Genomic DNA, 26,617 nt, shown 5'->3' with positions numbered 1-26,617 from the left:
GTGTTGCTGCTCTCCCTCAACCCGGCCTTTGTGTCTGCTGAGCGGTGACGATGACGATGGATGCGACGAGTGCGCCTCAAGTTTCGGCTGCGGCTCCAGCTCCAGGTCCGACTTCTGCGACGCAACAACAGCAACAACCTCCGCAAACACAACCCCAACAACAACCCGCTGCCGCTTCCACGACTACCAACGTGCCTCAAAGGCGACCACCCGTCATGTCGCGCGACAGATACAATCACCAGTCGCTCGGCGCGTCTCTGAATACCTCTGTGAAACAGGTATGCCCACCCCAGCCGATCCCGAGTTCCTGTTTCTGCGCCTTGAGCAAGTCGGGCTCTCATCGACTTTGAGCGCGCTACCACCTTCCGAGAGCCATGGCTCGAAGCATTTTCGGTGCCAGCACGCGATATGCGACTCGTGTTTAATTCATCTCCATCATTCTTTATCAACTAACAATGTTTGCGCAGGCTCGCGTGCTCATGGTGGGAGCTGGTGGCATCGGCTGCGAGCTACTCAAGAACCTTGTGCTTACCGGCTTCGGCGAAATTCACATCGTCGACCTTGACACCATCGACCTCTCCAACCTGAACCGGCAATTCCTCTTCCGCCACGAGCACATCAAGAAGTCCAAGGCCCTGGTGCGTCCTCCTGCCCGCGACACACGCCATGATACCGGGTCCGCTAACCGAAATGCAGGTCGCCAAAGAGGCTGCGCAACGATTCAACCCCAACGTCAAGATTGTCGCCCACCATGGAAACATCAAGGATGACGAGTTTACTGTCGCATGGTTCCGTCAATTTCGCATTGCCTTCAATGCTCTGGACAACCTTGAGGCTCGGAGACATGTGAACAAGATGTGCCTGGCTGCCGATGTCCCTCTCATTGAGAGTGGCACCACCGGTTTCAATGGCCAGGTTCAAGTCATCAAGAAGGGCGTTACTGCGTGCTACGACTGCACACCCAAGGAAGCACCCAAATCCTTCCCCGTGTGCACCATCCGGAGCACTCCTAGTCAACCCATTCACTGCATCGTTTGGGGGAAGAGCTATCTTCTCAAGTGTGTATGACAAGGTCAGATAGGAGCGTTCGCTAACGAGATGATAGCGAAATATTCGGTACCAGCGAAGATCAAGCAGCTTTTGATCACTCAGCAGACGCCGATAATGGTAGGTTTAAAAATTTCCAGGCCAGAACAGGCATTGACCAGAAACAGCAAAGGAGATCGAGGAGTTGAAGAAGGAGTCAGAGGCTCTCAAGAAGATCCGAGATGCTGTGGGCACCCCTGAGTTTTCCCAGATGCTGTTCGACAAGGTTTTCAACGCGGACATTGAACGACTACGCTCTGTCGAGGGTATGTGGAGCTCACGACGAGCCCCCGAGGCTCTCAAGTACGAGGCCGTCCTCGCCCAAGCTGGTGACGCCATCGCCAACAAGGACACCGTCCTCAACGATGACCAGCGAATTTGGTCTCTGGAGGAAAGCCTTGTGGTTTTCAACGACAGTCTTGATCGGCTAAGCAAGCGAATCCTGGAGCTCAAGAAGAACAAGTCCCCTGAGGATTCCGACCCCATCATCACGTTCGACAAGGATGACATTGACACTCTCGACTTTGTCGCCGCAAGCGCCAACATTCGATCAACAATTTTCGGAATCGATAGGAAATCTCGGTTCGACACTAAGCAGATGGCTGGCAACATTATCCCTGCAATTGCGACAACAAATGCGATTGTCGCTGGACTTTGCGTCCTCCAATCTTTCAAGGTCTTGAAGGGAGAATATGCGCAGTCCAAGGAGGTCTTCCTGACACCATTTGCACCAGCTCGTCTGTTGGCCCCTGACAGGTCCCGAGAGCCGAACCCCGAGTGTCCAGTGTGTAGCGTGTACTTTACCAGCGTTGTCGTGGATCTTTCTCGGGCGACGCTCAAGGACATTGTCGACGACATTGTCAAGGCCAAGCTAGGCTACGAGGGCAAGGAGTTTGTTGTCAACAATGACGTGGGGACTTTGGTGGAGTGCTTCGAAGATGGTGACGACGAGAATCTTCCAAAGAAGCTGAGCGATCTTGGTATGGCAGTCAAATTCCTGTTCACTATGGAAAGGACTAACAGTAAGGCAGGTATAAAAAAGGATAGCTTCTTGACTGTGATTGACCAGGACGACGACGACACGTTTGTGAATGTGGTGATCAACATTCAAGAAGGGTAAGCCAACTCTCACATCAAGTTCCGCATGAGGCTCACATATCGCAGGACCTTTGAGGCGGACAAGAAGCCCGTCGAGGCCACGTTTACGGAGAAACCCCAAATCCCGCGAAAACCGAAGAAGGCCCAGCCCGCTGAGGCGAATGGGAACGGCGAGCTTAATGGAAAAGCCGTGTCAGTTGAACCCAAGGGCGTCAAGCGTCCGCTTGCTGAGGACAGTGGCCAGCCCCTGAAAAAGGCCAAGCTCGTCGAATCAGGGCCCGAGGTAGTGGACGTGGAAGAAACTGGCGGCGCGATCGTCATTGATGACTGATGGATTTATGATCCGAGTTGGCGATATTAGTATTCCTGGATACCGCCTTGTCACGCAGCACTTAAACCGCCATCGAGGTTTAGGACGCAGTTGTTGGCAAAGGCGTTGGAGGCTAGGAAGACGGCGGCTTCGGCCACTTCCTCAGGAGCGCCCACACGACCCAACGGGGTGTCTTTGAGGAAGGCGGCCTGTAATTCTGGCTTGAGGTCTAAATGACGTGTTGTACATTAGCACTGACCTCTCTGCGATTGGCGATTTGGCGCCTGGAGGATTGGGTAGGACGGGGCAGGAAAGGAAAAAGACTTACGATCCCACATGGGACTGGCTACCCAACCGGGAAGCAGAGCGTTTACGCGGATGGAGCGAGGACCAAGCTCACGGCAAAGGGCACGGGTGAAGCCTGCGAGGACGCGAAGTGAGCGTTTTATTTTTGGAATGTACAATAGTCGGGTATGCTGTGAGATAAATCAAGGGATGTGAAGCACTTACCAACGACGCCGGCCTTTGAGGCAGCGTATGCTGTGGCACCGGATCCGCCTTTTGTGGCCATGAGACTCGAGACGTTGATGATGCACCCTACGCATGTGAGTTAAGGTTAAAGAACACGCCTGAGACTGGAGAGATTTACCGTGAGGACGGATTTTGGCATGCTTGCAGACGAGCATTGTGGCCATCAGGTTTGTATCGATAATGTCACTAAGCTCCTCGTCTGAGGTCCTCTTTAGAAATGAGGTTTGGCTGATGCCAGCACAGTTGACGAGAATATCTACAGGGCCTACCGCATCATCTTGTGTCTATGTGAGCGTAAAGGGACCACATTGTTAGTGGTGGTTGGCAGGTGGGCATCTTGGCTCATGACGACTTACATGATCACGACCGCCAAACACACCCTTGATGGTATCCCGCTTAGCTACATCAAGACGAATAAATCGGTGCCTCAAAGGGCTGCTGCTGGCCTCACCGCCATCGCCCGGGGCGTACGGGGTAAGCAGCGGCTCGAGCCGGGGCTGGGCGTCGAGGACGGAGCGGCCGAGCAGGGAGAGGACGGCGCCGCGGGAAGCAAAGGCGGCGGCGATCCGGGAGCCAATGAGGCCGGTGGCCCCGACGACGGCGCAGTGTTTTCCGGCCAGGGGAAGAGCCATTGGAGAGGAGGAACTCGTGATGGGGCGCGTGATGGGCGCGTGATTGGGAGTGATATGTATCAGTGACGAGAGGTTGGTGGGTGATGGGTTTGGGTGGAGGTTTGTTACTACGTAGCTGGGCGGAGTGATGATTTTGCGCCACGCCCAGCTAGACGCACTTGTCGTTTACTACAGCTACAATACATTCAACACGACGCGAAGCTTTAGGTTGTTTACTTTTTGACAATATCACTGCAGCAATAGCTCCAAAGCTGCCGTCGGTGTTCATGAGCTGGGTCCATATATGCCTCAATGCCCCAATAGGGCTGGTGGAATGTCATTGTGGCATGGTCTCGGAGCCCTCGCCAAGCTGTCGGTTCCTGGATGAACACATGTCATGACGGGTTATCCTCAGCGGCCCAGCAGCGTAATTGCGCCTATGGGTTGTTACTTGACAGGTACGCTTTAGCAGTGCCTCTGTGCGTTAGAAAGCTTGCAAGGGCTTAATTGGTCTTTGCTCACCCTCGGCCTCCATGATTTCAATTTCCATGGCCCAGGGGGGGCACCCCCATAACAGACAAGGGTTTTGTGCCCGTCAAAGTCCGTTCCCTGCTTCGGCTGTTGATGCTGAATGGGGGAAGCTGGACAAGGTGTCGTTTTGGGTTTTTGTGGGAGCGAGCGAGTCAAAGGTTGACGACAATCGCAACGGCTTTTACGGAGTGCCCTAATGAGAAGAACTGCGGCTCTTTGTTCCATACCTACCTAGGTACGGATATTATCCACAATGGCTGAGCCGTCACTGGACGCTTGAATTGTGCTTACCTCCATCCTTGATGGACCTTAATTACAGACGTCTACGTCGACCTGCCTTACCTCCATCCTTCGTCACTTAAAAAAACTCCACTCTAAACTCCCTCCGGTTGTGCTTCCACCAAGGATCCTACCATCACTGGGCTTCCATCCACGGCAGGGCGCTTGTCCATTAAGGCCTTGTTCCCCCACGTGCTCCAGCATCGTCCCGTCCCCTAAACCCTTCCAGCTTTGGCCTGTCCTTCAATGTTTCCTCCTCCTCGAGCTCGTCCCGCGGCCCTCTTCAACCCCCCTCGCCATTGACGTCTCCCCTCCCCTCCCCTCCCTCCCGCTTGCTCGCTCGCTCCCGTCGCTCGCCTCGCCTCGACAACTGAACCATGAGCGACCCGCGACGCGATGCCCCGCCGCCGCTCGGCGCTACGGCCACCGCAACAATAACCACCACGACAAGCCCGCCTGCGACGCCCAAAGACGACGACGTTCCCGACGCCGGATTGAGGAGCCTCGATCACTGTTTGTCTGGCCAGACACCTGAAGTGTCCTGTACTGACCCGCCCCAGACAAGCGCGCCCTGCCAAAATGGCGGTACACTCTGCGCCAGCAGGCCCTCCCCCTGATCCGCTGGGAGACGCCCTACCTCGCCTGGATGCAGGAGAAGATGCGAACTCCGGCCCTCGATAGTTACTTTGCTATCACCGCGAACCTTGGAACGCACACCTTCTTCATGATTGGATTGCCCATCTGCTTCTGGTGCGGATATGCTGCCTTTGGCAAGGGGTAGGTCATCCATCACCTCATCTCGAGTTTCCCCCCTCTGCGCTGCGCCGCACTTCGATGCGACCTCCAGTTGGTGGTGGACTTGGGTGTAATTGCGACTGCGATTAGACTCTGGCCTGCCGCCCGCGATCGACGTTGTAGAGCCCGCCGTTGAACGAGCCGTGTGGCTGACAGACTTGTACAGACTCGTCCACATCCTGGCCCTCGGTGTCTTCTGGACTGGCTTCATCAAGGACTTTTACTCGCTCCCACGCCCTCTCTCGCCGCCCCTGCATCGAATTACCATGTCTGGCTCTGCAGCTCTCGAATACGGTTTCCCTTCGACTCACAGCGCCAATGCCGTCTCAGTCGCCGTCTACGCCCTCTTGATATTGCACAGCCCCGAAAACAACCTCCCTGCTACCACGAAATTCGCTCTCGAATTCCTCGCGTACTTTTATGCAGTGTCGATTGTGTTTGGGCGCCTGTACTGTGGCATGCATGGCTTTCTCGACGTCATAGTCGGCTCCATCATGGGCGCCGGCATATCTCTGCTTGAATTCTATTACGGCCCCCCGTTGGACGAGTATATGCACTCGAGCTCCTGGGTTGCGCCTCTGGTGGCTGGCATCATTATCCTGATTCTTGTGCGCATCCACCCCGAACCTGCGGATGATTGCCCGTGTTTTGACGACAGCGTCGCCTTTGCGGGTGTCGTTATTGGTCTGGAGTTTGGTACATGGACGTATGGCAAGATTGCGCTTGATCCCTGGGAGACCCATGCGCATGGCGGAGGAACCGTGGATATTACGCACCTGGGCTGGGGAATGAATGTGGCGAGAATTGTCGTTGGCGTTCTTATCATTTTTGCATGGCGTGAGACGATGAAGCCTCTGCTGCTCAAGCTTCTGCCCCATGCGTTCCGAATCTTTGAGCAGGTCGGTATGAACATGCCTCGACGATTCTTCACCCCTGCCAGCAAGTACAAGACTGTCCCTCCCGGCGCTCGCATGGACACTCTTTTCCCGTCGCCATCAGACTTCCCGCGCATGGTCGAGAGTATCCGAAATCCCACGACTCGAGGCCGCTCGGTTTCTATCGGACCGCAGAGTGCTGCCGATGCATACGAGACGTTGGCGTATAGGGAGCGCAAGCGACGTGAGAGCGTCAGCAGCCAGCACAGTCTGAAGACCAAGTCGAGCAACCTCGAGCTTCAGAGTGTTCATGAGGACCACTCCGGCAAGGGTGTGGCGTCGGGCTCCCAGCCGCCTCGCATTACCGAGTATGAGAAGCTGATGGGCAATGGCGAGGTCGTAGCATCACCTATGACTGAAGATCCGGATCCGATCGAGATTGTCGTGACGGGTTCGGATGATGGATTGGGAGAGAAGGAGGTGTTTTCGCAACTGGTCAAGCCGCGTGTGCGATACGATGTCGAGGTTGTGACAAAGCTCGTCGTCTATACAGGTGAGCCGTTTTCGAAACCTTGGCTGTTGCAAGTACTAACCCTTGTCTAGGTATTGCCTGGTTTGCGGTGGCTATAATCCCCATAATGTTTGAGCTCGTTGGCTTGGGCACAAATCAACGGAGCGTGAAATGAGTGATGAGACGAGACGAGATTGGACACTGCTGTTGGCTATTATGGCGGTGTCTGGGATATAATCTATCTAGATATTCTTCTTCTTCTTCTAATGAACATATATAGGGCAGGCGATGAATGACTGGCGCTGGAACGGTCAATTGGGTATTTAGGTCAAAGGAGCACTTTCGGGGGGGTGTAGTTGTAGAGGTAGAGTTGCTAGTGTATGACTGGATTGCCAACTTGATGCATGTACGTCTTGGTTATGAATAGGCCGACCGGATTGCGAGCGAATGATATCTGTTACTGAAGCTGAGCTACCTAAAGAGAATGAGTCTGATGCAGAGTCCATGAATGGATGATGATATCAAGTTGTCGGTCTGGTTCATGGGTAAGAAATGGCGGCTGGTGATTGGTCGGGTAACCTTACAGGGGTTTTAATAGACCGACACGCCTAGACGCGTTCCAGCGCAGCACGGGTCGCGTCTGCAGCCACTTTCCATGACCTCAGTGCACTCAGCTAAAACACCAAAAAATCACCCCCAGCAACGGATTCGAGCGACGACGGTCAATTCACAGCATCAACATGTCGGACTTTGAGGATGAGATGGACGTTGATGTCCCTGCCCCTTCCAAGGACGTTGTCTTTTCAGCCGAGACATCAAAGGGCAAGCGGAGCGCTGCCAATCTGCCCGTAGAGGCTGAGGATAGCTTGCCTTGGTGAGTCTGCAAGCTGGCTATCTTTGAAGGACTCTGACTGATCGCATCAAAGGGTTGAAAAGTACCGCCCAAACACCCTCGAAGATGTCTCGGGCCATCACGACATCCTGGCCACAATCAACAAGTTTGTCGACACCAACCGCCTCCCCCACCTCCTCCTCTACGGCCCTCCAGGCACCGGCAAGACATCCACCATCCTCGCCCTCGCGCGCCGCATCTATGGCGCTGCAAACATGCGCCAGATGGTGCTCGAGCTTAACGCCTCGGATGATCGTGGTATCGATGTGGTGCGTGAGCAGATCAAGACTTTTGCCAGTACCAAGCAGATCTTCTCCCTTGGGGGAGCGTCAGCCCGCGCGGGCGCTGGGTTTAAGCTCATCGTCCTGGATGAGGCCGACGCCATGACGAGTACGGCCCAGATGGCTCTGCGACGTATCATGGAAAAGTACACGGTCAACACGCGGTTCTGCATCATCGCCAACTATGCCCACAAGCTGAGCCCTGCTCTGCTGAGTCGCTGCACGCGCTTCCGCTTCAGCCCTCTCAAGGAGGCGGACATTCGGGTGCTGGTAGACAAGGTGGTGGAGGAGGAGCATGTCAAGATTGGCGGCGAGGCGGTGGATGCGCTGGTGAAGCTGAGCAAGGGCGACATGCGACGGGCATTGAACGTGCTACAAGCTTGCCATGCGTCAAGTGAGTGCCATAATGTGGTTTTTCTTTTGCAGCTGCTAACACGAGGACAGGTACGCCGCTACGACCAAAGGATGCTCCTAAGATCCCTGATAGTGAGATTAAGCGGGACAACATCACAACAGAAACAATCTACAACTGCATCGCAGCGCCACCTCCAGACGCCATCAAGGAGATCCTGTCGACGCTGCTTAACACATCAGATGTGACAAGCTGTCTGACCACCATCAACTCTCTCAAGGTGTCGCTGGGTCTCGCGCTGGCTGACATCATCACCGCGCTGTCTGAAGAGCTGACAAAGCTTGAAGTAAGCCCAGAGGTGATGATCACATGGCTGGATGGTCTGGCCGACATCGAGCATAGAGTGGCCGGTGGAAGTAGCGAGGCCATCCAGACGGGTGCGGTTGTTGGTGTTGTCCGTAGCGGAGTCGAGTTGATGAGCCGATGAGCGGGATCACGGAGAGTGCCTTGACGAGAACGGCGCAAGATGAAGAGCTAGCGGCCGACTCTGCATATTAGGACAAAGACGGATATGAAACCGAGTCTTAGAGAAATTAGAGGGGAGATGAAGACGCAAGATATCCATTCAGAAGGTGGAGTTGCTATCAAGACTGTAGAGGGATACAGATACCAACATTTGGACGGAGGCGTCATTCAAGATAATGAGACAGAATAAAAAAGAAACAACCATGATACCATTCGAACCCAATCAACTCATCATGTCTAATCCATGTCTCTTGGGTACTAGTTAGACGCCATGACGGGCTTCTAGGTCTCTTCCATTGCATCAGCCACATATGCCGTGGCGCAAGCTATGTCGCGTTTCATCTGCACCTCCTCGTATTCCATCGGACGGAACCCAAGTCCCTGGTCCCGTAGTTCATCCCGACTTCAATCTCAGCCGTTCCATCGTCTTCTCTTTCTCCTTCCTTCTCTTTATATCGTTCGCCTGATTATGGCGTCTCCGCGCAAACGGAAGACGACGCCGATATAGTAAACACAGCAAGGACCATACACTATCCAATCTCCTCCAATGGCTTCCGTCTCGTCCACCGAGACTGGCGCAATGACGGTCGAACCGCTGTCGGAGCAGAACGTCGCCCGGATTCCTCACATCCTCCCCCACGAGCGCGTGTTCCCCATCCAGATCGGGAGCGAGCTGTTTAAGCTGTCGGGTGCTTCCCTGTCCTCTGACGGTAAGACGGAGAGCCTCTCGAGTCCTTGTGCCACCAGCGCACACGCGCGCGCATACACCCGCTAACATTAACTCTCTTTGTAGCACCGTCGTACTTTTCCCAGTACTTCCTGTGCCAGCTCAAATCGGCAGAGGAGAGGGGCGACGAGACGGGCGCAGCGATCCGGACCCTCTACATCGACCGCGATCCCGTCATCTTCCGCGACATCTCGCTGCACCTGCAGGGTTACCACGTCTCTCCGCGCGACGGCGAGCACTTTGTGCGACTCTTTTCAGATGCGCAGTTCTACAGCCGTCAGTTGTGCTTCCGTCCTAATCTGCATTATACCCTATCTGACATAGTCCCGCGCAGTGCCCAAGCTTATCTCGCAGCTCTACGAAGAGAGCATCTTTATCTGCATCGGCCACCGAGAGTTTCAGATCCCCCGCGAGATCTTCAACGACCCCGGGAACTCGCCCAACTTCTTCTCCCTCGGCTTCGCCGCCTTCTTCTCGCGCCCCGACGACCTGTTCCCTGGCCTCGACCGCGAGGGCCTCATCCGCCCACCTTCGATCCTCCCGCCTTCGGTCCCCAAGCGCAGCGCAAAGACGTTTGCAGAGTTGTTGCACCTCTTGCGCGGGTATCCGATTCATATCCGTGACGAGACGCACCGGCAAGAGTTGCTTCGCGATGCTCGATACTTTCACTTCAAGGGTCTTGAGCAGCGCCTCATCCCTCACTCCATTAGCTACAACCAGGCGAGGCGGCGCGATGAGATTGTCCTGCGTCTCGAAAATGTCCAAAAGAGCGGCATAAGCGTCTTTCTCGAGGGGCCCGACCCCGTGTCTGGATGGGTGCAGTACGCCCGGCCGTATGTCGACGAGAAGCCGGCCGAGTTGGTGCTTGAGATCGGCGGTGAGATGACAAAGATTCACTTTACAGGGGGGATTCCTAGGGCCGAGTTCTTCAAGGATACAAAGGCTCGTGTCGCCAAGCTGTTTGAGGTTATCTCCACCAAGCTTAACCTGCCCCCGACAACTCAACCCCTTGGCCTCCTCATGGCCACAGGCGGAGCTGGCTCTCAACCGGCGACTCCTGGAAATACACCTCTGAGCGAGGACCTCGTCCGTGTGATATTGGACTCAGACTCTGCCATCATCCTTGATGGCAAGGAGCACGTCGAAGAGCCTGCCGCGGCCTCGACCGTGGACTCGCCCGCGAGCGGTACCCTATCCAACCCGCGAAAACGAAGGCGAGCCGATGGTAGTGTTGGGGAGGAGGAATGGGTGGTAAAGACCGGTCAATGGAGACTCAAGATCCAGCCCTCGAAGAATGGCAAGAGTGGTGTTGAGTGCGTCCTTGTTGCAGCCAAGCTCGACGCCGTGAGTTCGCAGCTGGCACGCAACATGGCTAGGGGATTCCTGGGAGGTTAAGTAAGGAAAGACAGCAAGAAAGAAAGAAAGAAAGAAAGAGAGGGAGGGTACATACACGGACATGATATTTATGATAGCAAGAGGCGAACGTAGAATCTGGAGTTGGGAGGTTATCTATCTTGGATACCAATACAATTACGCATCAAGACTGACAACAACACTCAAGCAAGCACCAATTTCTCACTATACACCAAGAGGCAGCAAGTTTCAACGTATGCGTATCATGTCATTGCAGATACGGAAAAAAAAGAAACTATCGAGGCCCAACCACCGCACATTAATCGTGGCCCAAGAGACGGGCTCGAGCGTTTCATACATGGCCATCAATAATCAGTTCAGTCAATCAATCAATCAATCCAGAAGGCATCAATCGAGCCAAGCCAAAACCGCTATCGCTCAATGATGCACCCATTGTCCCATGTCCAAGCGGCCTTCCGAACCATGATTCCAAACGAGAAAAAACAAAAGACAATAAACGCCCCTTCGCCAAGCCTGCAAGGAGAAAGGATGATGATCGGAAAAGGAGGAAAGTTGCAGAGAAGACTCGGCAAGTCGGAAAAAAAGGGAAACTTTTGTATGTGCGTGCTTGAAAGGAGAAAGGGGGTGAGGGTGAGAGGGGGCCGTGATCAAGTATTCGTCAAGTCATGTCCATCCATACGCTCCTTCATGGCTCATCGTCCCTTGCCGGCGACCTTCCCTGTCGGGGCGCTCATGTCCCTACGGTCAACACCCTCAACCATCCGTCGACGAGGCGTCATGGTGCCTTGGGCCATGGAGCGAGCACGCCCACGACGCTCGCGGATCTTGGCGAGAGCCTGCTCGCGTGTCATGGTTGGTGTGAGGGCTGGGTTGGACAAGTCAAAGGTTGTGCCGGTACTGTTGTGGGAAGGCGTGCGAAGGCGTTCCGAGAAGGATGAGTCGTGACGGGCGTTGTCGTCGTGGACGGGCACTGTGGTTGTTGTTGTGACGGTGTAGAAGGTAGCCGAGGTGTGAGGTCGAGTCTCAGGGGAGACGAGGGTGTCAACCGTGTCGGGCATGGTTGGCACAGAGGGGATAGGGGCCGTGTGGGCCTCGTTGTGAGGAGCGTTGAGTAGGGAGAGAAGAGAGGTGCGCTCTTGGGCGAGCATGGCAAAGGCTGGAGGATCAACCGAGGGAGTTCGGGCATATCTCCGGCGGTCCTCTTCCTCCTCTTCAGGGGTAGGGGGGCCCAGCTCGGTGACATCCTCGACAATCGTCTCAGCTCCAACCTCAGCCTCAGGCTGGATCTCTTGTTGAGCAGCTTCAACTTCAGCCTCCATCCTGCGCTGTGCCTCAAAGGCCTCGGCCTCCTGCTCAGACACTGTTCGGAAGATGCCCTCCTTGGGACAGAAGATGGTGCTACGACGAGGCTCCTTCTTGGACTTGGGCTTCGCAAGCTCAGGGGTTAGCTGTGTTTGCTGCTGATGTTGCTCCCCCTCTTCCTCTGGCTGGACCTCACCCTTAGCCTCAACCTCGACCTGGACCTCAGGCTCCTGGATGCGAGGTGGAGTTTGGGAACGCTGGACAGCCTCTGGCACGTCATTGTCAAGCTTGGGGAGCTTGTCATTCGGTCCCTCGAGGCCGAAAGAGCTTCGGCGCTTTTGACGAGGAGCCTCGGTGGTGGTACGGCGGTCGGATTTGGCGCAGGCGCAGCAGCGGAGGTGGCATTCGGCCTGGAGGAACTCGATCATCTCGTGGGCGCGCTCGGCTCGTTGTCGCTCCCATTGCAGCTGGATGGTCAGATCCTCAATTTCGGCTTCACTTGCTGCCGAGGAGACAATGTCCATGGTGGACAGTGACACGCGTGGGCCTCTAGACTCGCGGGTCTTCTTTGGTGAATCAAACTCATCGTCAGCGCCGCTGGAAGGTGGTAGAGGGATGCGACCCTCAGCGGCGATGCGGGCCACCTCCTCGTTCTTAGCGGCCGTCTTGTAAGCGTCTCGCTCTTGTTCCACCACCTTGATGCGCTCAAGGGCTTGGTCGAGCTGTTCTTGAACACCGACGATCTGATAGCGTGCTTCGAACGCCTCCTGCTCCCGCACCTTGCTCCTCTCCTTCTCGCGCTTGAGGTTCTCGTCTATCATCTTTGCCGAGGTGCGTGATGACTTGAGCTCTTCTTGCAGCTTGACGATTGATGATTGGGTCTTGAATGTCTCTTTTCTCGCGCGTCGGATCTCCTTCTCCCATAGGGCTTGTGTGTGTGCGTGTGTCTCCTTGGCGCGGCCATAGTTTTCCTGACGAGTTGGTTAGTACACGACGTGCCTGGAAGGGAGAGTACATACCATGAGGGTCTCGAGACGCTCTCCAACCTTCTTCTCACGCTCCTTACCCTCCTCGACAGCTTTCCTTAGGGCCTTGTTCTCTTCTCTGTACCTCCTCAACTCAGACTCGGCCTCTTCACGACCGACCATGGCCCGCTTGAGGGCGGCGTCGGCAGTCTTGCGCTCCAGCTGCTTGGACTGCATGGAGACGCTGAGGTTGTTGAACTGGCTGATCTTGTCGTGCACGGAACTATCGCGCGACCCGCCACGCAAGTGTGAGAAGATGGACTCTCGCTCCCTTTGCTGGTTCACGCGCTCAGCGGTGGCGGCCTGGAGGGGACCGCCCGGAGATCCCATCGGGCTCAGGTTTGGATGTTCCATTGCGAAGTGAAGTGAAGTGATCGATCGGTTTGTGTCTCGAGGGGAGGGAGTATTCTCTGTGGTTGCAGTCGAATGCTGGCGTTGCAACTTAGTTTGTTAGTTTTGTTATGGAGCGTCTTTTGGTTTTGGTGTGTGGTGGTAGTTGCATCATGAGTGTTTACGTTTACATGCCCGCTGCTGGGGCACGACTAATGAGGCCATGCCCTGGTTGCCGTGGTGATGTCTAGCGTGGCGGGGACCTGGACCTGACTGGATGGGAGGGGACCTACCTCTTTCAGAGGTGTGGGCATAACTTCCAGGGCTCCAATCAGGGCCTTACAGCGCTGCTGACCCCGCGGCTCAGGGGTGTGTGCAGATTGACAGGCCCTGAACGGGCCCTGGACTCCACTGGCAGAATCACGATAGAGCTTCTGGTGAGATTCCCATGGATCTGATGATGGAATCCATGCAAATGGACAAGTAAAAGCTCCGACGCCGAGTACGAGGCCGAAGCGCGACGAAACAGCACCATCAGACACGCCACCTTGAGATTCGAATCACCCCTTTTAACACTTGGACAGTTTGAATAAAGTTGTCCTTGATTCCTCCTTTCTTTCCCGTCGCAGCTTTTTGTTCTCTACACCACATTCGTTGCAACTTGTCAAGATGGAAGAAGAGTCGACTTTGCGCCACCGAAAGCCTCACCACGAGGAGCCCAAGCCTGAGCAAGACCAGGAGGAGACGTCCGAGTCTGAGTCTGAGAACGAGGGGGGCAAGACCAGATCTTCCAAAGAGATTGATGAGGAAGACCCTTGGGATGGCTACACTCCCTACGTCGACGTCCTCCGCGTCATAACCTTCTTGCTGCTCGCATCATGCGGCCTCAGCTACGTCATCAGCGGAGGCAAGAGCTGGTTCTGGGGCATGAAGAACAAGCCCGACTACTTGACTGTCAAGTACTACAAGGAGCTTATCACTGGACCAGTTGAGTTGTCTCTTCCAGCTGTCATTCCTCTGCTAACACCTACACAGCCGCCGCCCACCTACCTGACCCTTGACGAACTCAAGCTCTACGACGGAACCGACCCCGATAGACCCCTCCTCCTCGCCATCAACGGCACCATCTACGACGTCTCCAACGGCCGCCGCATGTACGGACCCGGCGGTTCATACCACTACTTTGCCGCCACCGACGCCGCTCGCGGTTTCGTCACGGGCTGCTTCGCCGAGGACCGCACCGCCGACCTGCGCGGCATGGAGGAGGCCTTCCTACCCCTCGACGACCCTGAGACGGACGCCCACTGGACCCCTGAGGAGCTCGCCGCCCTCAAGGAGAAGGAGCTGGCCGAGGCCAAGGAACACGCCCACAAGGCCCTGCTCCACTGGGTCAACTTCTTTGCCAACAGCAAGAAGTACTCCAAGTACGGCTACGTCAGCAGGGAGGACGACTGGCTCGAGAAGGAGGAGCCCAAGGTGCTGTGCGACCAGGTGCAGGCCACCAGGAAGAAGAGAAAGATTCCCGGCAAGGAGGAGGATTAATGTATCCAGTTAGAGTTGTTGCGTGTCTTTACTTTGGATTAGCCCCCTTAGTTGCTGTCTTTGTATATCAAAATTCAAGTAAATATGAACACATCATGACCAAGAAGAGAGCATGCCTTTGAAAACTCGATTTTAAGAGTATCTAAATAATACATTGTCCCTTTATTTCTCGAGTAAAACAGTCCCAACACCATGGATTGTCTGGCCTATCCCGCGGCCGACAAAAAACCATCCAGCCATTGGTATCAAGCCGCCTAATTAATGGTTTCCCTTTCATTTCTTTCCGTCAACCAAGTCTATGCGTACAAGAACTCTCCTCTCAACCCCTGTTTGACTATGCCACTTACAACAGCAACAAGGCGGCACCGACAGCCAGCACCAGTGAGCTTGGTGCGAGCAGCTTGGGCGCAGATGCTGTAACCACGGACTCGGTTGAGGCAGGGCTGCCGGCAGTGGGAGTACCAGTAGGGGCCGGAGTCTGGATGCCAGTCGGCAGAGGCGAGTCGCCACCAGAGCCAGAGCCGGAGCCGCTTCCACTGCCATCTCCGCTGCCAGAACCGGAACCAGAGCCAGAGCCGCTTCCGCTTCCACCGTTGCTGCTGTCGCCGCCGTTGTTGCTGTCACCACCATTGTTGCTATCACCGCCAGAGCCGGAGCCGGAGCCAGAGTCGTTACCGCTGCCGCTACCGCTACCACCACCGCTGCCACCGTTACTGCCTCCGTTGTTGCCGCCGCCAGACGAACCTTCATTCACAGGAACAACGTCAGCTCCGGTGGCAGACTGGCAGCCGGTGCGGTAGTTGTCAAGAGATCGAGAAGAGTTGGCAGCAGTGCTAATCAAGGTTAGCAAATAGTTCACATCAATTGACCTGTGTTGAACTCACTTCTCGTTGATGACCATGGACATTCCACCCTGGCAGTGCTTGGCCTTGCTGCAGTACAGCCACAGGGGCTTCTTGTCCTTGATTTCGATGGTGTAAGTGGGGATCATGCCCATGGCCATGCTGGCCTCGACAGGCATGTAACCCGAGTAGATGCCCTCAATGCTCGAGTTGATGTTGCCAATAGGAATACAAGGGTCGTCAAAGGTGGACTGTGTGACGGTGTGGTTTCCTGCCCAGAACTGGAACTGCACCATGGTGCCGGGCTCTGCTGTGATCTTCTCGGGCCAGAACTTGAGGCCAGTTGCATTTGTAGCCGAGTTCCTGCCTACGGAGACAACCTGGACGTCGACGGCTTCAGGGGTGTTAGCTGGGTATAGATGAGCAAGTATAGGGCCACATACCTTGAGCAACGCCAACCAGGGCGGCAAGAGAGAGTTGAAGAAAATGCATGATGTATGAATGAAGGTATCTGACGATGAAGAAAGAAAAGGGGACGTATAGAGTATCAGGATATACTGTAGCACCGAGTAGTGGGAAAAGGCGACTCGCGCTCACAAGGACTAGCCTCGTCTGAAGTGAATATTAAGAGAAGGGTGAGAAGAGAAAAGAAAAGAGACAAAAGAGAAAGCCCAGAGAGAGAAGGCTTCAATTGTTGAATTTGTGCGGGATGAAGATGAAGAGGAAACGGGACGAAGAGAGCAAGAAACACCATCTATTTAAAGGCAAAGTCCATCCTGATCCCTCCCCAGGAATAGCTCGCCCTCCGGCCGCGACCCTAGCGGCTGGTTTCGAGGCAGATCTGAAGCACGCTGCCGGTGACGGCGCAGATGGATCTTGGAGGTTCCGTCTCGGCTGGTCGCCGCCGGGGGTCGCAAGCGCCGCTGGGCAGGAGGCGGTGGTGGTTTGAGACGAGGAGAGGGAGAGGTTTGAAACGATGGGTGGCAGGTTTGTCTGGATGAACAATGCCAAGTCTGAGAAGCATCTCGGCTGTCTCGAATCAACTCGATCGAGACGAAATTTCCATCAGATCTGTTCAACTTGAACATGAGACGATTGAAAGAACATTTCTTCCATTACTTGCTTCCCCAACCTTTGATCCTTCAGTACTGACTGACAGATGGTTGACGTTGAATCTGCCGGTAGCGAGGCCTCATCCTGACTCAGTCCCATCACAACGGCCACATGGTGGCGTCTAATAGACGAAACGACCAATACCGCGCCAGAGAACCTCTTGGTGCAGACCGGACCGCTCCAGAGCCGAACAGAAACTAGGAGACGTGTGCTTCCCCCGGATGTGCCTCACCCGTGAGCTCCCTGAGACAGCGACAGTTTCGCGACCTCTCTCATTGGTAGCTCAACAAGGGCTGTAACTCTCGGCTGGGCGACTGCAGAAAACGCCATGCGACGCTGTGCTTCTCGGCAACTTGTTGTTCCTTGGTCGGGGTTTTTGGTCAGGGGTTGTTGGGTTTCGCCTTGGTTGCAGAATCCAGGCTAAAGTGTGGGAAGGAGACCACGTGAAACGGTCCGGCCTCAGCCATCTCTATAATGGAAGATAGAATTCTTAACCAGAATGTGCGCTGCCATGACAATATTACAACCGAAATATTAGCATAAGATGTATTTAATTACTCTAATGCATCGCTCTTCTCCTCTTCTGCTGTGACTCAAGACTTGAATCCCTGCCTAGATGCCACACCACAACCACACCAAGAGTCTTAGCTACCGTTGTTATTTCCCCGGATCAAGTGCTCAAAGCAACATTGTTCTTAGTGTTTGGACCGCGGCTGCATCAGTGCAGGGAAATGGATGCGATTCCCATCGCTGCATGTCAAGGTTCGTTGGTGCCAGGTCATATGGACTATCTAAACAGCTTGCTTCCCTGGATGACACGAACAAAAGGGGTGGTTTACGTTAGGCCTCCTGATTCCTACTCATTCCTAGCCTGCGCTCCTTCGTTGATCGCGCTGAAGTTACTGAGACCAGATGTTAGCACCCGTAACAATCCAAGACCCCGAGTGCCTGAAATACCTATTCTCCTGTTGACTAGGCGCTGAAAACCTGACGCCAACAAGTTTGTGGCAGCAAAGAGTCCGCTATTGTCCTTCATGTCCAATTGATCTGAGAAGACAGAGAAGAGAGTTGTAACAGCACTCATCGCCGTGCAATGGCGCAGACCAGCTCCAGCGATAGCTCTCAAATCTCGTCCGATTTCTTGTTTCGTAGTCTCGGCACACCAGATGCTCGCGAGATAGATATTGGTTCGTCTGAGCAGACCTAGAAAGCGTCAGGATGCCATCTTCGCATATAATTATCCATGGCCTCCGCTTAACATACGATGTCCTAGCTCCCTCCACTTCCCCTCAGAGGTCCAGGAGCAGCTGCGGCGAGACCTTCTCCAAATCCTCAACCTCCAAGAACCCCCCATCCTTCTCCACCGCCGCACGCGCGATCGCCTCCCTCACAAAGACATCGAAGTATTTGCCCACCGCATCGTTGGCGTCCCTCGATATCCGAGTCGAGTCCTTGGCGAAGAACTCATGAAGTAGCCGCGTTAGAAGATCTCGCGGTATCGTCTTCTCCGGCTCGGGCTCTTCATCCTCTACGACTTGGACGTCTTCGGTAGAGTCTGCGGGGTCCTCGTCTTCCGAGATCTCGAAGGGGTCGAGTGACCGTCGCTCTGGCTCGGGCTCAGGTGCTTTGGTGGCTTTTTTGCCTGTACCCTTGGGTCGGCCACGGCTTGAGCCTGATGTTTGCTTTGGGGGCATTGCTATACTCTCGGCAGCGGGGAAATTGCTGGTGGTGTAGGCTGATTGTGCTTGTTACGCGTGTCTGGGAACATTGGTCGAAGTAACGCGTCAAGCTGAGGGTTCAATCGAGACTACAGTGCTTAGTCAGCAGGGTTGCGAACTTCACCTCTCAAATGTTTTGGGGTCACACAAATTATTGCAGGCACAATTGGCGCCCATCACATCACAACAGAAGGAGTAGCATGTACGGTATCAAGGGAAATTGCATTGGTGTATATTACAGCGGCCTAGAACGGAAGGCAAAGCAAGATGAGAAAAAGACGCCGTGCCTATGCCACTCTAACCCGTAAAGAGCTGCTGTTTCCAGAGGACCACGTCGGGTATCTGCGACAACTTCCCTCGTCTGCACTTCCATCTCGCCTTTTTGTTTCAACCAGCGGACGCCATGTCAAGCCCGCAGATTAAGTTCTCTCCGAATCCCCATTCCCCCGAGTCTATACAGGGTGTGTTGTTGTACACGACGTTTACTTGAAGGCCTTGCCGAAGAGGAGGACCTGGAGCTGATCGTAGATGGACAGGACACCAGCACCGGCGACACCACGGAGGATGTTGGCACCAGCACCCTTGAAGAGGGACTTGACACCCTCCTTGGCGACGATCTGGCGGGCAGCATCAAGAGTGTTCTTGTACTTGACGGCCTCACCAGAGGTCATCATCATGCGTCGTCGGATGGTGTCAAGAGGGTAAGAGGCGATACCGGCACCGGTGGTGACGATCCAACCAAGAGCGAAAGAGGCAAGGAAGTTGTTGGCAAGGGGACCGGTGAGGACGACGGGCTTGATGGAGTCGTACATTCCGAAGTACAGACCACGGTAGACGACGATACCAGCAACGGAGGGCATGAAACCACGGTAGAGACCGGCAATACCGTCAGAGGCGAGGGTCTTCTTGTAGACGTCGACGAGACCGTTGAACTGACGGTCACCACCGGACTTGGCGTTCTTGGCATCGTTGGCAAGACGAGTACGGGCGTAGTCCAGGGAGTAGACGAAGAGAAGAGAGGTGGCACCAGCAGCACCACCGGAGGCCAGGTTACCAGCCATCCAGAGGGCGTAGCCATCCTTGTCCTTCTTGTAGCCGAACATCTTCTTGAACTTGTCGCGGAAAGCGAAGTTCAGGGCCTGGGTAGGGAAGTATCGGATGACGTTGGCAGTGTTGCCTCGCCAGAGGGACATGACACCCTCATCGGCCATGGTGCGCTTGAAGCAGTCACCAATGCCGTTGTACTTGCGGTCGAGACGACCGGTCTTGAGCATCTCATCCTGTTGTCATGGTTAGTGACTGTTGGAGATGGGGGTTTGCAATGCGCATGTCGCACGTGATAGCTGAGAGCTTAGGGCTCATGCAGCTATGCGATGCTCAAATGCACAATGCCGGGCGATGATACTAACCTGGTTCTGGATAAGAAGCTTGACACGCTCAATGGGAGCGGCGGCGGTCTTCGAGACGGCGGCGGAAACACCACCCACTGGGATATATGTCAGTATTCGTCGGGGTTGAAAATGTTCGTTGGCCCAAGCTCAGCTCGAGGAGACGACGTCGTCCTCGGAGCGAGGTGGGGGGCGGCATCGGTAGGCGGGAACATACTCAGGAAGTCGGCCACGAAGGGCTGTGAAAAGACACGTTAGCCATTGCTCATTGATATTGCGTATCCCAATCGACCATCGGCCAAATGGCAGCGATGCGATAAATGCCGACTTGATCGGGCAGCAGTGATATCGGTGGTGAAACCAATGCCAAACCCCGCACGAGATCAATTGAATCTTCAATTGTCCTCGGCGAAGCCCAATCGATCAAGCATCAAGCAGATATCTCGCACACGCGGCATTTCACGGCCGAGGGGATCTGGTCGATTGAGGGGAATCGAGAAGAAAAAACTTACCGGCATGCCCAAAACCTTCTGCGGCTGCTCAGACATGGTGACGGCTGTGAAGGTCTTTCCCTTGAACAAGAAGAAAGGATTGAGGGGAGATGGAGAGATGAAGAAAGAAAGAGAGAGAATGAAGGGAGGAGTCGAGAGAAATAAATCTGCGCCGACGGGGGGTGAGAGGTATTTGGGGAGAGGGAAAAAAAATTGCGGCGGATCTGGAGGAGAGGCGCTTTTGAGCGAATCTTCCCGGCTCGCGCTAAAGGGAGCTGGGACCCCCAGCCAACCAAGCCCCAAGCCAGCCTCTGTCTCCAGGCTTTCCCACGGCAACAAGCAGCAAGGACACCTGGCAGCCTGAGGCCGCACCTTAGCCTCGCCCGCTGGAGGGCTCCAGCTTCCCGCGGGGCCCTTTCAGGGGTGGCCAACAGCGACAGGTGGCCACTCAGTGGCACTCCAGTGGACTCCGGGGTGGGTCCCGCTGGGCAAATCCTGCGCCTATCCTGGCCTGCGAGAGCCAGGCCGGCTGCAAGATGAGATGCCGGTTCACCCCGATTTTTTGTCGAGCGCCGAGACCTAGACCCGTCTTGGGAACCGCGACGGGCTGCTTCTGCTTGGATTGACGGATACGTCTCGGTACATTTGGGGTTTTACTGTACGGGGTACCCGCTGTACGGTGTGAATATTTACTCGGCGGGTTGTCTGGGGCGTTGCTTCCTGGTTGGTGGTGATGTGCTGGCCGAGCGGTTTTCTGGCATCAAGTTTCTGATATCGATACACAGAGACACGGACCATGGCAGCTTCTAAGACATGTAAACTGCCATTGAACGCTCTGTGTTTATGTTTTTGATCCTCTTGGTGCTTTCCTATGATCGTCTACTACAATTGATCCTTCCAAAGATGTATCACCGCCATCATCTCTTGTTGACATCCTTCTTGAACCATCCATCCATCCATCATCACCACCTCCATTCATCCACCCTCCTCCACACTGTCCAGCTTCCCCCGGCTCTCCAATCCACTCTAGCTAGCACTCTCCGGGTCCCAGCGCCCCAGCACCCATCTTTGGAACACCCTCTGGCGGTCGCAGCGCCCGAAGTAAGCTGCTAAGCCCGCCAGAACCTGGCCAACAGCACACCCACTCGCTGGTGCTGCTCCCTCACCGTGCACAGTGCGCGCGTCATTGGATCTCGCCTCCCCCGGGTCGCCCCCGGCAATCAACCATCCAATTGGTGTCTGTTTGTCTGAGCTGCCTGCAACGGGCAGGGCAGCAATTTTTTTCCTCGTTCCCCACGGACGGGCAGCGGTATCAAACAAGCAACGAACCTGGCCAAATCAATCACCGCAAAACAGGCGTCATTCCTTGCTCTCCTCCCCGTGACTGCCGGAATTCTTCTCTGGCCCTGTCCTTCTCCTTAGTAATGCCTTCATCCTGGGCCTGTTACCACGACAGTGGTGGATACACCGTAATACAAAAATTCTGATGCTCATCGCCATCGTTCCGGTCCAGCGCTTCAAGACCCTTCGTTATCCCGCGCCCTGACCCCCCTGGATCCACCAGCGGCAAGGGAGACAAGCCGAGCTAAAACGCTCTTCTCCGTCAGCAGCTGGAGCCGTCAGGGGGTGCGAGGGCCCAGAGTGAGAGCTTGCGGCTTGGGAGAAGCTCTTGTCAGGCTCCGGCGCCCGTTCTAAACAAAGCACCTCCTTCACCCTTTGAGCCGAATGCCAGATTCCGCCACCGCCGACGCCGCCTCACTTGGTTGCTCCTCGTACTGTACATAGGTACTCCCCTGCTTCCAGTTCGTAATCTTCTCTTCTCCGTTGGCCTCGGTAACAAGACAGCCAAGGGTGTGGCCGTGCACCCCGTACAGTACGGAGTACCGCTTATCGTCATGCAGTCCGCTAAGATTTTTTACTTCTCTTTTTGATCCCTGACTTTATCTCTCGGGACGTCCGTCCGACTCGAGTCAATGGAAATCGTGGATGGCGAACTGACTCTTGTTTTCATCAGGGCCGTTATTGCCTCGGTCGTTTTAGCCCGAAGACTTTCCATCACCGTATCGTGCTGCATGGCTGAGACGTAGTCGGAGGACCTTGAAAAGCCTCAATTGCTCGGGACCCTACAAGGTATCTTGCCGATCCTCCCAAGAGCCATTGACCTATCGACGTTGGCTCCGAGAGGAAAAAGAAAGAACCGTTGTATCCACTCCCCTGTGTTCCATTTCAGAGGTAACAAGGTCGAGATCGAGGCACATGGGAAATGAACCAGATTCATCATTATTGACGTTGGATCCTGGCCCCAATCTTACCGTTGCCTCGATACATGTATCCGTCCGTACTTGCTGATGGGATGGGTGTTCTCCGCCCCGTCCGCCGGCCGCCGCTCGGATAACCGACATAGACGCCGCGTGGTAGACCGAGCGGCTATCCTGTCTAGGCTAGAATGCCTTTCGTGCATCTGGGCATGCATCTCGCTGGGAGCCACGTCGGAACAAAGAGGCCTTCCATGCCTGGTATTAAAGGGACAACGCTGGCCCGCCTCCTGTGGCACCCTCACGGGCAGTCAGTTAACTGACCGTCAGTTCTGATGGACGACTGCCCGCCTCATACTTCTCGGGAGCTTCCCGCCAAGCGCCAGTTGAGCGAAATATCAAACACCCATTATCTTGCTTGACTCGTTGGCAAGCGCTGGTGTCACTGGCTGCATTCATCACGGGTGACTTCCGAAAGTCAATGTCATTGCAGCACGTGACCCAGTTTCAGAAATTTCCTCATTCTCCTTCATCACGTGCCCTTCCGGACAGACCGCTCAGTTGGAGAGGATCACACAGCGGATCAATATGTCCTGCCAGGCTGAGACTTTGGAGTAGTTCTCCAGGGATGGATGGTATGGAAAGTCCTTGGAGTCAAGGGTGTCGAGTTGAGATCGTCATCGTCAGGAGAGTGAGTATATGAGCAACTTGAATGCTGCGACAACGGCAAGAAGTTGTTTATCTCGCCCCTATCCTGAACACCGTGTTATTGGGCATTGGAGTCTCAACGAATTGTGTGGTCTACGGCATGCTATGCTTAAGAGCAATGGCTATTGACTTCTCGCAAATTTGTTGCGCCAGCTGGTGACTTGTTCTCTAGCGAGTTTCGATACCTTGAGCTGTTGCCCTGCACTAAGGCCAATATTGCCCGTGGTAAGTATGTTCTGGCACTCTTCTGATGCCTCGTCTCATCTCCATTCTTTTGTTTGTTGCTTCCAATACGGCACATCCGGGCCCCAGACCTGGGCCGAACCACAGTCTTGGCGACGAAAAGTGTCGGTCAAGCCCCTGTGAGGGTCATGCAGAACCAGCGAGGGCGACTTCGGGAAAGGCATAACTGCGGGGAGTATTCAAGCAGGCAGTGGCTCGGGGTTTTGTTGTGGATATCTGTCAAATATGTCAAAGTTCACGCAGATACCCTTCAGGCCTCTCTGTTGAAAGCCGATTCTGATACAGCGACTTGGCCCTGCGTACGTTCCGAAGGTATTGGCCTCCCTTTGTTACGGGTAGGGGAGTTGATCGTTGCCATGTTGCCTACCAGAACAGCGAATACGGAGTTGTCAAGGTCTAAGGTGTGCAGGCGTGCTACAGGGTGCGGGCAGATTTCCACAATTGCGAGCTGGTCGATCTTACGGTGTGCAGACTCTGCGTCTGGGGACCATCACTGAGAGCTAGGATATAGTCGTCTTGGCCCACAGGGCTATCCTATAGGTTGGACCGGAAGCAATTCAGATGTCAACGGTGTGCAGGGTGAGCTATCAATAAGAGATTGTCACGGCAGACTCGAGGAGAACCAAGTGGGGGTTGAGCAGCCCAATGTTTGCATCAATGACACCCCGGCATGTTCACGGAAAAGTCCATGGAGATATAAGCCGAGTTACCTGTCAACAATCGTGCCAGTACATGTTCAACTCTACCCGTGACCCGGCGGACTTGGGCGAAGAGGCACTAACACATCGACACAAGGCCCCATCTTCCATCATTGACGCCATCCTCCAACGTCACATGTCCCCTTGCCAGGCAGGCATCGAACAAACACATCAAGGTCGGCATCACAGGAGGGAGCAATGCTTGGTCATTTCGAAGATCTTTCATTCCGTTGCCGTATATGCTAAAGCAATTCCGTCCCAATGCTAACCGAGCATGAAAAGCGTCCTAACCCAGGCTTATTTTTTTTCGCCTTGCAACACCCTCCGACCATGTGGCCTGTCTATCGTCCAGGCCACCCAGACGCGAAATCGTGAGACTTGATTCTTTTCGTTCATTGCACTTAGTCAGAACCACCGACGGCACGGGCTGGAGTAGTCGGGTTAGCAGCTGTTCAGGCAGAGGTTCCGAGGCGGGAGAGGGCGGTCATACTGTAGATCTTCATCTTGCTGTGAGTGATGACGGGCTTGATCATGCCCTTCTCCTCGAGGTCGGCGAGGCACTGTCGGGCCAGCGAACCGTTGATCTTCATTCGGTCGACGAGGGTGGCGACGGTGACCAGGCGGTAGGACTGGACATCCTTGTAGAGCTTCTCGGAAGTGGTCTTGTCGAGGATGACGGCGTGCTGGGCCTTGTCCTTGACCTTGCCCTTGGACCTTTACGACACGGGTGAGCTTCAATATCGACGATGGCGGCGACTGTGCGCGACCACATACCACTTCTTCTTTTGCTTCTTTCCACCGGCAGCGGGGGCCTGAAATTGATGTCAGTCAAATGCTCGCCGTCGAGACCTCTGTGAGGGCATCACAAAAACTCACCATTTTGTCTGATATGTGCTGTCGTTGAACGGGATGTGCAAGACAGGACAGGAAAGTGTGGTGATGCGATCCAAAGAAACTCTCCCACTTGACCCAGCACGAATCGAAGTTCGTTCCCAGCCGAAGTTCGCCCAGGGCAGCCGAGCCCTAATATTTTGGAGGGGGCAGGTACGTACCCGAATTTTTGCGCACCGTGATTCGTCCGGTGGGCCACCACCAAAATTTCGAACCTCTCTTGACCAAGCCCACCTTCAACTTCACGAAAAATACCATCTCGACATCCGCAATACTAACCGCAGCCCGTCAGTCCCGGAACCCACGACTGCAACAGCAAACATGTCTGACGCCGGCGAGATCGAGGTCGAGAACACCGCCCTCTATGAGGTGCTCCCCAAGGACGTTGTCAAGGAGGTTGGCAACGTCAAGCTCTTCAACAAGTGGGACTACGATGTCGAGGTCCGCGACATCTCCCTGACGTACGTTAATTTCTCCTGCCTTCGCGATGATGCATCGAGTCGGAATGCCCTCTGCGCGAACGAGTTGCTGATGGAAGTCCCGCGACAGTGACTACATTTCCCTGCGAAACCCCGTCTACGTCACCCACACTGCTGGCCGATATGCCACCAAGCGATTCCGAAAGGCCAACTGCCCCATCATTGAGCGATTGACCAACTCGCTCATGATGCACGGCCGCAACAACGGAAAGAAGCTCATGGCTGTCCGAATTGTTGCCCACGCCTTCGAGATCGTACGTGCCACCTGAGGAGAGGACCCTGAGCGACTGCGAATGCTAACACCCTGGATCAGATCCACCTGATGACCGACCAGAACCCCATCCAGGTCGCTGTTGACGCCATTGTCAACTGCGGTCCCCGTGAAGACTCTACCCGAATCGGTTCCGCCGGTACCGTCCGACGACAAGCCGTTGATGTTTCTCCCCTCCGCCGAGTCAACCAGGCCATCGCCCTCCTCACCACTGGTGCCCGCGAGGCCTCCTTCCGCAACGTCAAGTCTATTGCTGAGTGCCTTGCTGAGGAGCTGATCAACGCCGCCAAGGGTTCCAGCAACTCTTACGCTATCAAGAAGAAGGACGAGCTGGAGCGTGTGGCCAAGAGCAACCGATAAAAGGTGCAACGGCGGATTCATGACTGGAGGGGTTGCGGCTTTGGCGTGTTCCGGCATGTTTCGAAATGCATTTTGCGTTCATCGGGTCTGGGAACGCGGCTATGGATTTTCTTAGGTGGCTCTAGATTCAATAAAAAAAAAGTCGGGCTCCCTGAGAGTTGAATGAACTCATATTTCTTGTAC

At 54.9% G+C, this 26,617-nt stretch overlaps 12 protein-coding genes across 12 annotated transcripts; 6 read left to right on the top strand and 6 right to left on the bottom strand.

The window, feature by feature from the left end:
- Positions 1 to 50: 50 nt before the first annotated feature.
- Positions 51 to 2,515, top strand: NCS57_00576700 (ubiquitin-activating enzyme E1-like protein; the record flags this gene model as incomplete). The annotated part of the gene is made up of 7 exons (XM_053055677.1): positions 51 to 278; positions 468 to 638; positions 697 to 1,058; positions 1,106 to 1,167; positions 1,215 to 2,066; positions 2,118 to 2,202; positions 2,251 to 2,515. 7 exons carry the CDS (start codon positions 51 to 53, stop codon positions 2,513 to 2,515), a joined length of 2,025 nt encoding a protein of 674 aa, XP_052914632.1.
- A 50-nt stretch (positions 2,516 to 2,565) lies between these two features.
- On the bottom strand, positions 2,566 to 3,666 carry NCS57_00576600 (uncharacterized protein; the record flags this gene model as incomplete). Its single annotated transcript, XM_053055676.1, has 5 exons — positions 3,382 to 3,666; positions 3,144 to 3,309; positions 3,005 to 3,091; positions 2,823 to 2,915; positions 2,566 to 2,723 (listed from the first exon to the last, which is right to left on the bottom strand). Exons 1-5 carry the CDS (start codon positions 3,655 to 3,657, stop codon positions 2,566 to 2,568), a joined length of 780 nt encoding a protein of 259 aa, XP_052914631.1. The 5' UTR covers positions 3,658 to 3,666.
- Positions 3,667 to 4,823: 1,157 nt separating this feature from the next.
- Positions 4,824 to 6,802, top strand: NCS57_00576500 (uncharacterized protein; the record flags this gene model as incomplete). Its single annotated transcript, XM_053055675.1, has 4 exons — positions 4,824 to 4,959; positions 5,007 to 5,223; positions 5,408 to 6,669; positions 6,720 to 6,802. 4 exons carry the CDS (start codon positions 4,824 to 4,826, stop codon positions 6,800 to 6,802), a joined length of 1,698 nt encoding a protein of 565 aa, XP_052914630.1.
- Positions 6,803 to 7,367: 565 nt separating this feature from the next.
- On the top strand, positions 7,368 to 8,639 carry NCS57_00576400 (uncharacterized protein; the record flags this gene model as incomplete). Its single annotated transcript, XM_053055674.1, has 3 exons — positions 7,368 to 7,501; positions 7,554 to 8,194; positions 8,245 to 8,639. The coding sequence occupies 3 exons, from the start codon at positions 7,368 to 7,370 to the stop codon at positions 8,637 to 8,639; spliced, it is 1,170 nt and encodes a 389-aa protein (XP_052914629.1).
- Positions 8,640 to 9,224: 585 nt separating this feature from the next.
- On the top strand, positions 9,225 to 10,799 carry NCS57_00576300 (uncharacterized protein; the record flags this gene model as incomplete). The annotated part of the gene is made up of 3 exons (XM_053055673.1): positions 9,225 to 9,387; positions 9,471 to 9,680; positions 9,739 to 10,799. 3 exons carry the CDS (start codon positions 9,225 to 9,227, stop codon positions 10,797 to 10,799), a joined length of 1,434 nt encoding a protein of 477 aa, XP_052914628.1.
- A 671-nt stretch (positions 10,800 to 11,470) lies between these two features.
- NCS57_00576200 (uncharacterized protein) lies at positions 11,471 to 13,459 on the bottom strand (the record flags this gene model as incomplete). Its single annotated transcript, XM_053055672.1, has 2 exons — positions 11,471 to 13,051; positions 13,100 to 13,459. 2 exons carry the CDS (start codon positions 13,457 to 13,459, stop codon positions 11,471 to 11,473), a joined length of 1,941 nt encoding a protein of 646 aa, XP_052914627.1.
- Positions 13,460 to 14,104: 645 nt separating this feature from the next.
- NCS57_00576100 (Cytochrome b5 heme-binding domain-containing protein) lies at positions 14,105 to 14,977 on the top strand (the record flags this gene model as incomplete). Its single annotated transcript, XM_053055671.1, has 1 exon — positions 14,105 to 14,977. The coding sequence occupies one exon, from the start codon at positions 14,105 to 14,107 to the stop codon at positions 14,975 to 14,977; it is 873 nt and encodes a 290-aa protein (XP_052914626.1).
- Positions 14,978 to 15,320: 343 nt separating this feature from the next.
- Positions 15,321 to 16,311, bottom strand: NCS57_00576000 (uncharacterized protein; the record flags this gene model as incomplete). The annotated part of the gene is made up of 3 exons (XM_053055670.1): positions 15,321 to 15,810; positions 15,862 to 16,213; positions 16,263 to 16,311. The coding sequence occupies 3 exons, from the start codon at positions 16,309 to 16,311 to the stop codon at positions 15,321 to 15,323; spliced, it is 891 nt and encodes a 296-aa protein (XP_052914625.1).
- A 1,910-nt stretch (positions 16,312 to 18,221) lies between these two features.
- Positions 18,222 to 18,626, bottom strand: NCS57_00575900 (uncharacterized protein; the record flags this gene model as incomplete). The annotated part of the gene is made up of 1 exon (XM_053055669.1): positions 18,222 to 18,626. The coding sequence occupies one exon, from the start codon at positions 18,624 to 18,626 to the stop codon at positions 18,222 to 18,224; it is 405 nt and encodes a 134-aa protein (XP_052914624.1).
- A 506-nt stretch (positions 18,627 to 19,132) lies between these two features.
- NCS57_00575800 (ADP/ATP translocase) lies at positions 19,133 to 20,586 on the bottom strand (the record flags this gene model as incomplete). The annotated part of the gene is made up of 4 exons (XM_053055668.1): positions 19,133 to 19,930; positions 20,060 to 20,136; positions 20,256 to 20,277; positions 20,551 to 20,586. 4 exons carry the CDS (start codon positions 20,584 to 20,586, stop codon positions 19,133 to 19,135), a joined length of 933 nt encoding a protein of 310 aa, XP_052914623.1.
- Positions 20,587 to 24,834: 4,248 nt separating this feature from the next.
- On the bottom strand, positions 24,835 to 25,378 carry NCS57_00575700 (40S ribosomal protein S25; the record flags this gene model as incomplete). The annotated part of the gene is made up of 4 exons (XM_053055667.1): positions 25,310 to 25,378; positions 25,208 to 25,245; positions 24,924 to 25,147; positions 24,835 to 24,860 (listed from the first exon to the last, which is right to left on the bottom strand). The coding sequence occupies exons 1-4, from the start codon at positions 25,310 to 25,312 to the stop codon at positions 24,835 to 24,837; spliced, it is 291 nt and encodes a 96-aa protein (XP_052914622.1). The 5' UTR covers positions 25,313 to 25,378.
- A 255-nt stretch (positions 25,379 to 25,633) lies between these two features.
- NCS57_00575600 (uncharacterized protein) lies at positions 25,634 to 26,434 on the top strand (the record flags this gene model as incomplete). The annotated part of the gene is made up of 3 exons (XM_053055666.1): positions 25,634 to 25,785; positions 25,874 to 26,057; positions 26,117 to 26,434. The coding sequence occupies exons 1-3, from the start codon at positions 25,646 to 25,648 to the stop codon at positions 26,432 to 26,434; spliced, it is 642 nt and encodes a 213-aa protein (XP_052914621.1). The 5' UTR covers positions 25,634 to 25,645.
- Between the last annotated feature and the right edge of the window lie 183 nt (positions 26,435 to 26,617).

This window comes from Fusarium keratoplasticum, chromosome 4 (genome assembly GCF_025433545.1).
Source record: "Fusarium keratoplasticum isolate Fu6.1 chromosome 4, whole genome shotgun sequence".
NCBI lineage: Eukaryota > Fungi > Ascomycota > Sordariomycetes > Hypocreales > Nectriaceae > Fusarium > Fusarium keratoplasticum.
This window is presented reverse-complemented; position numbering and strand designations above follow the sequence as displayed.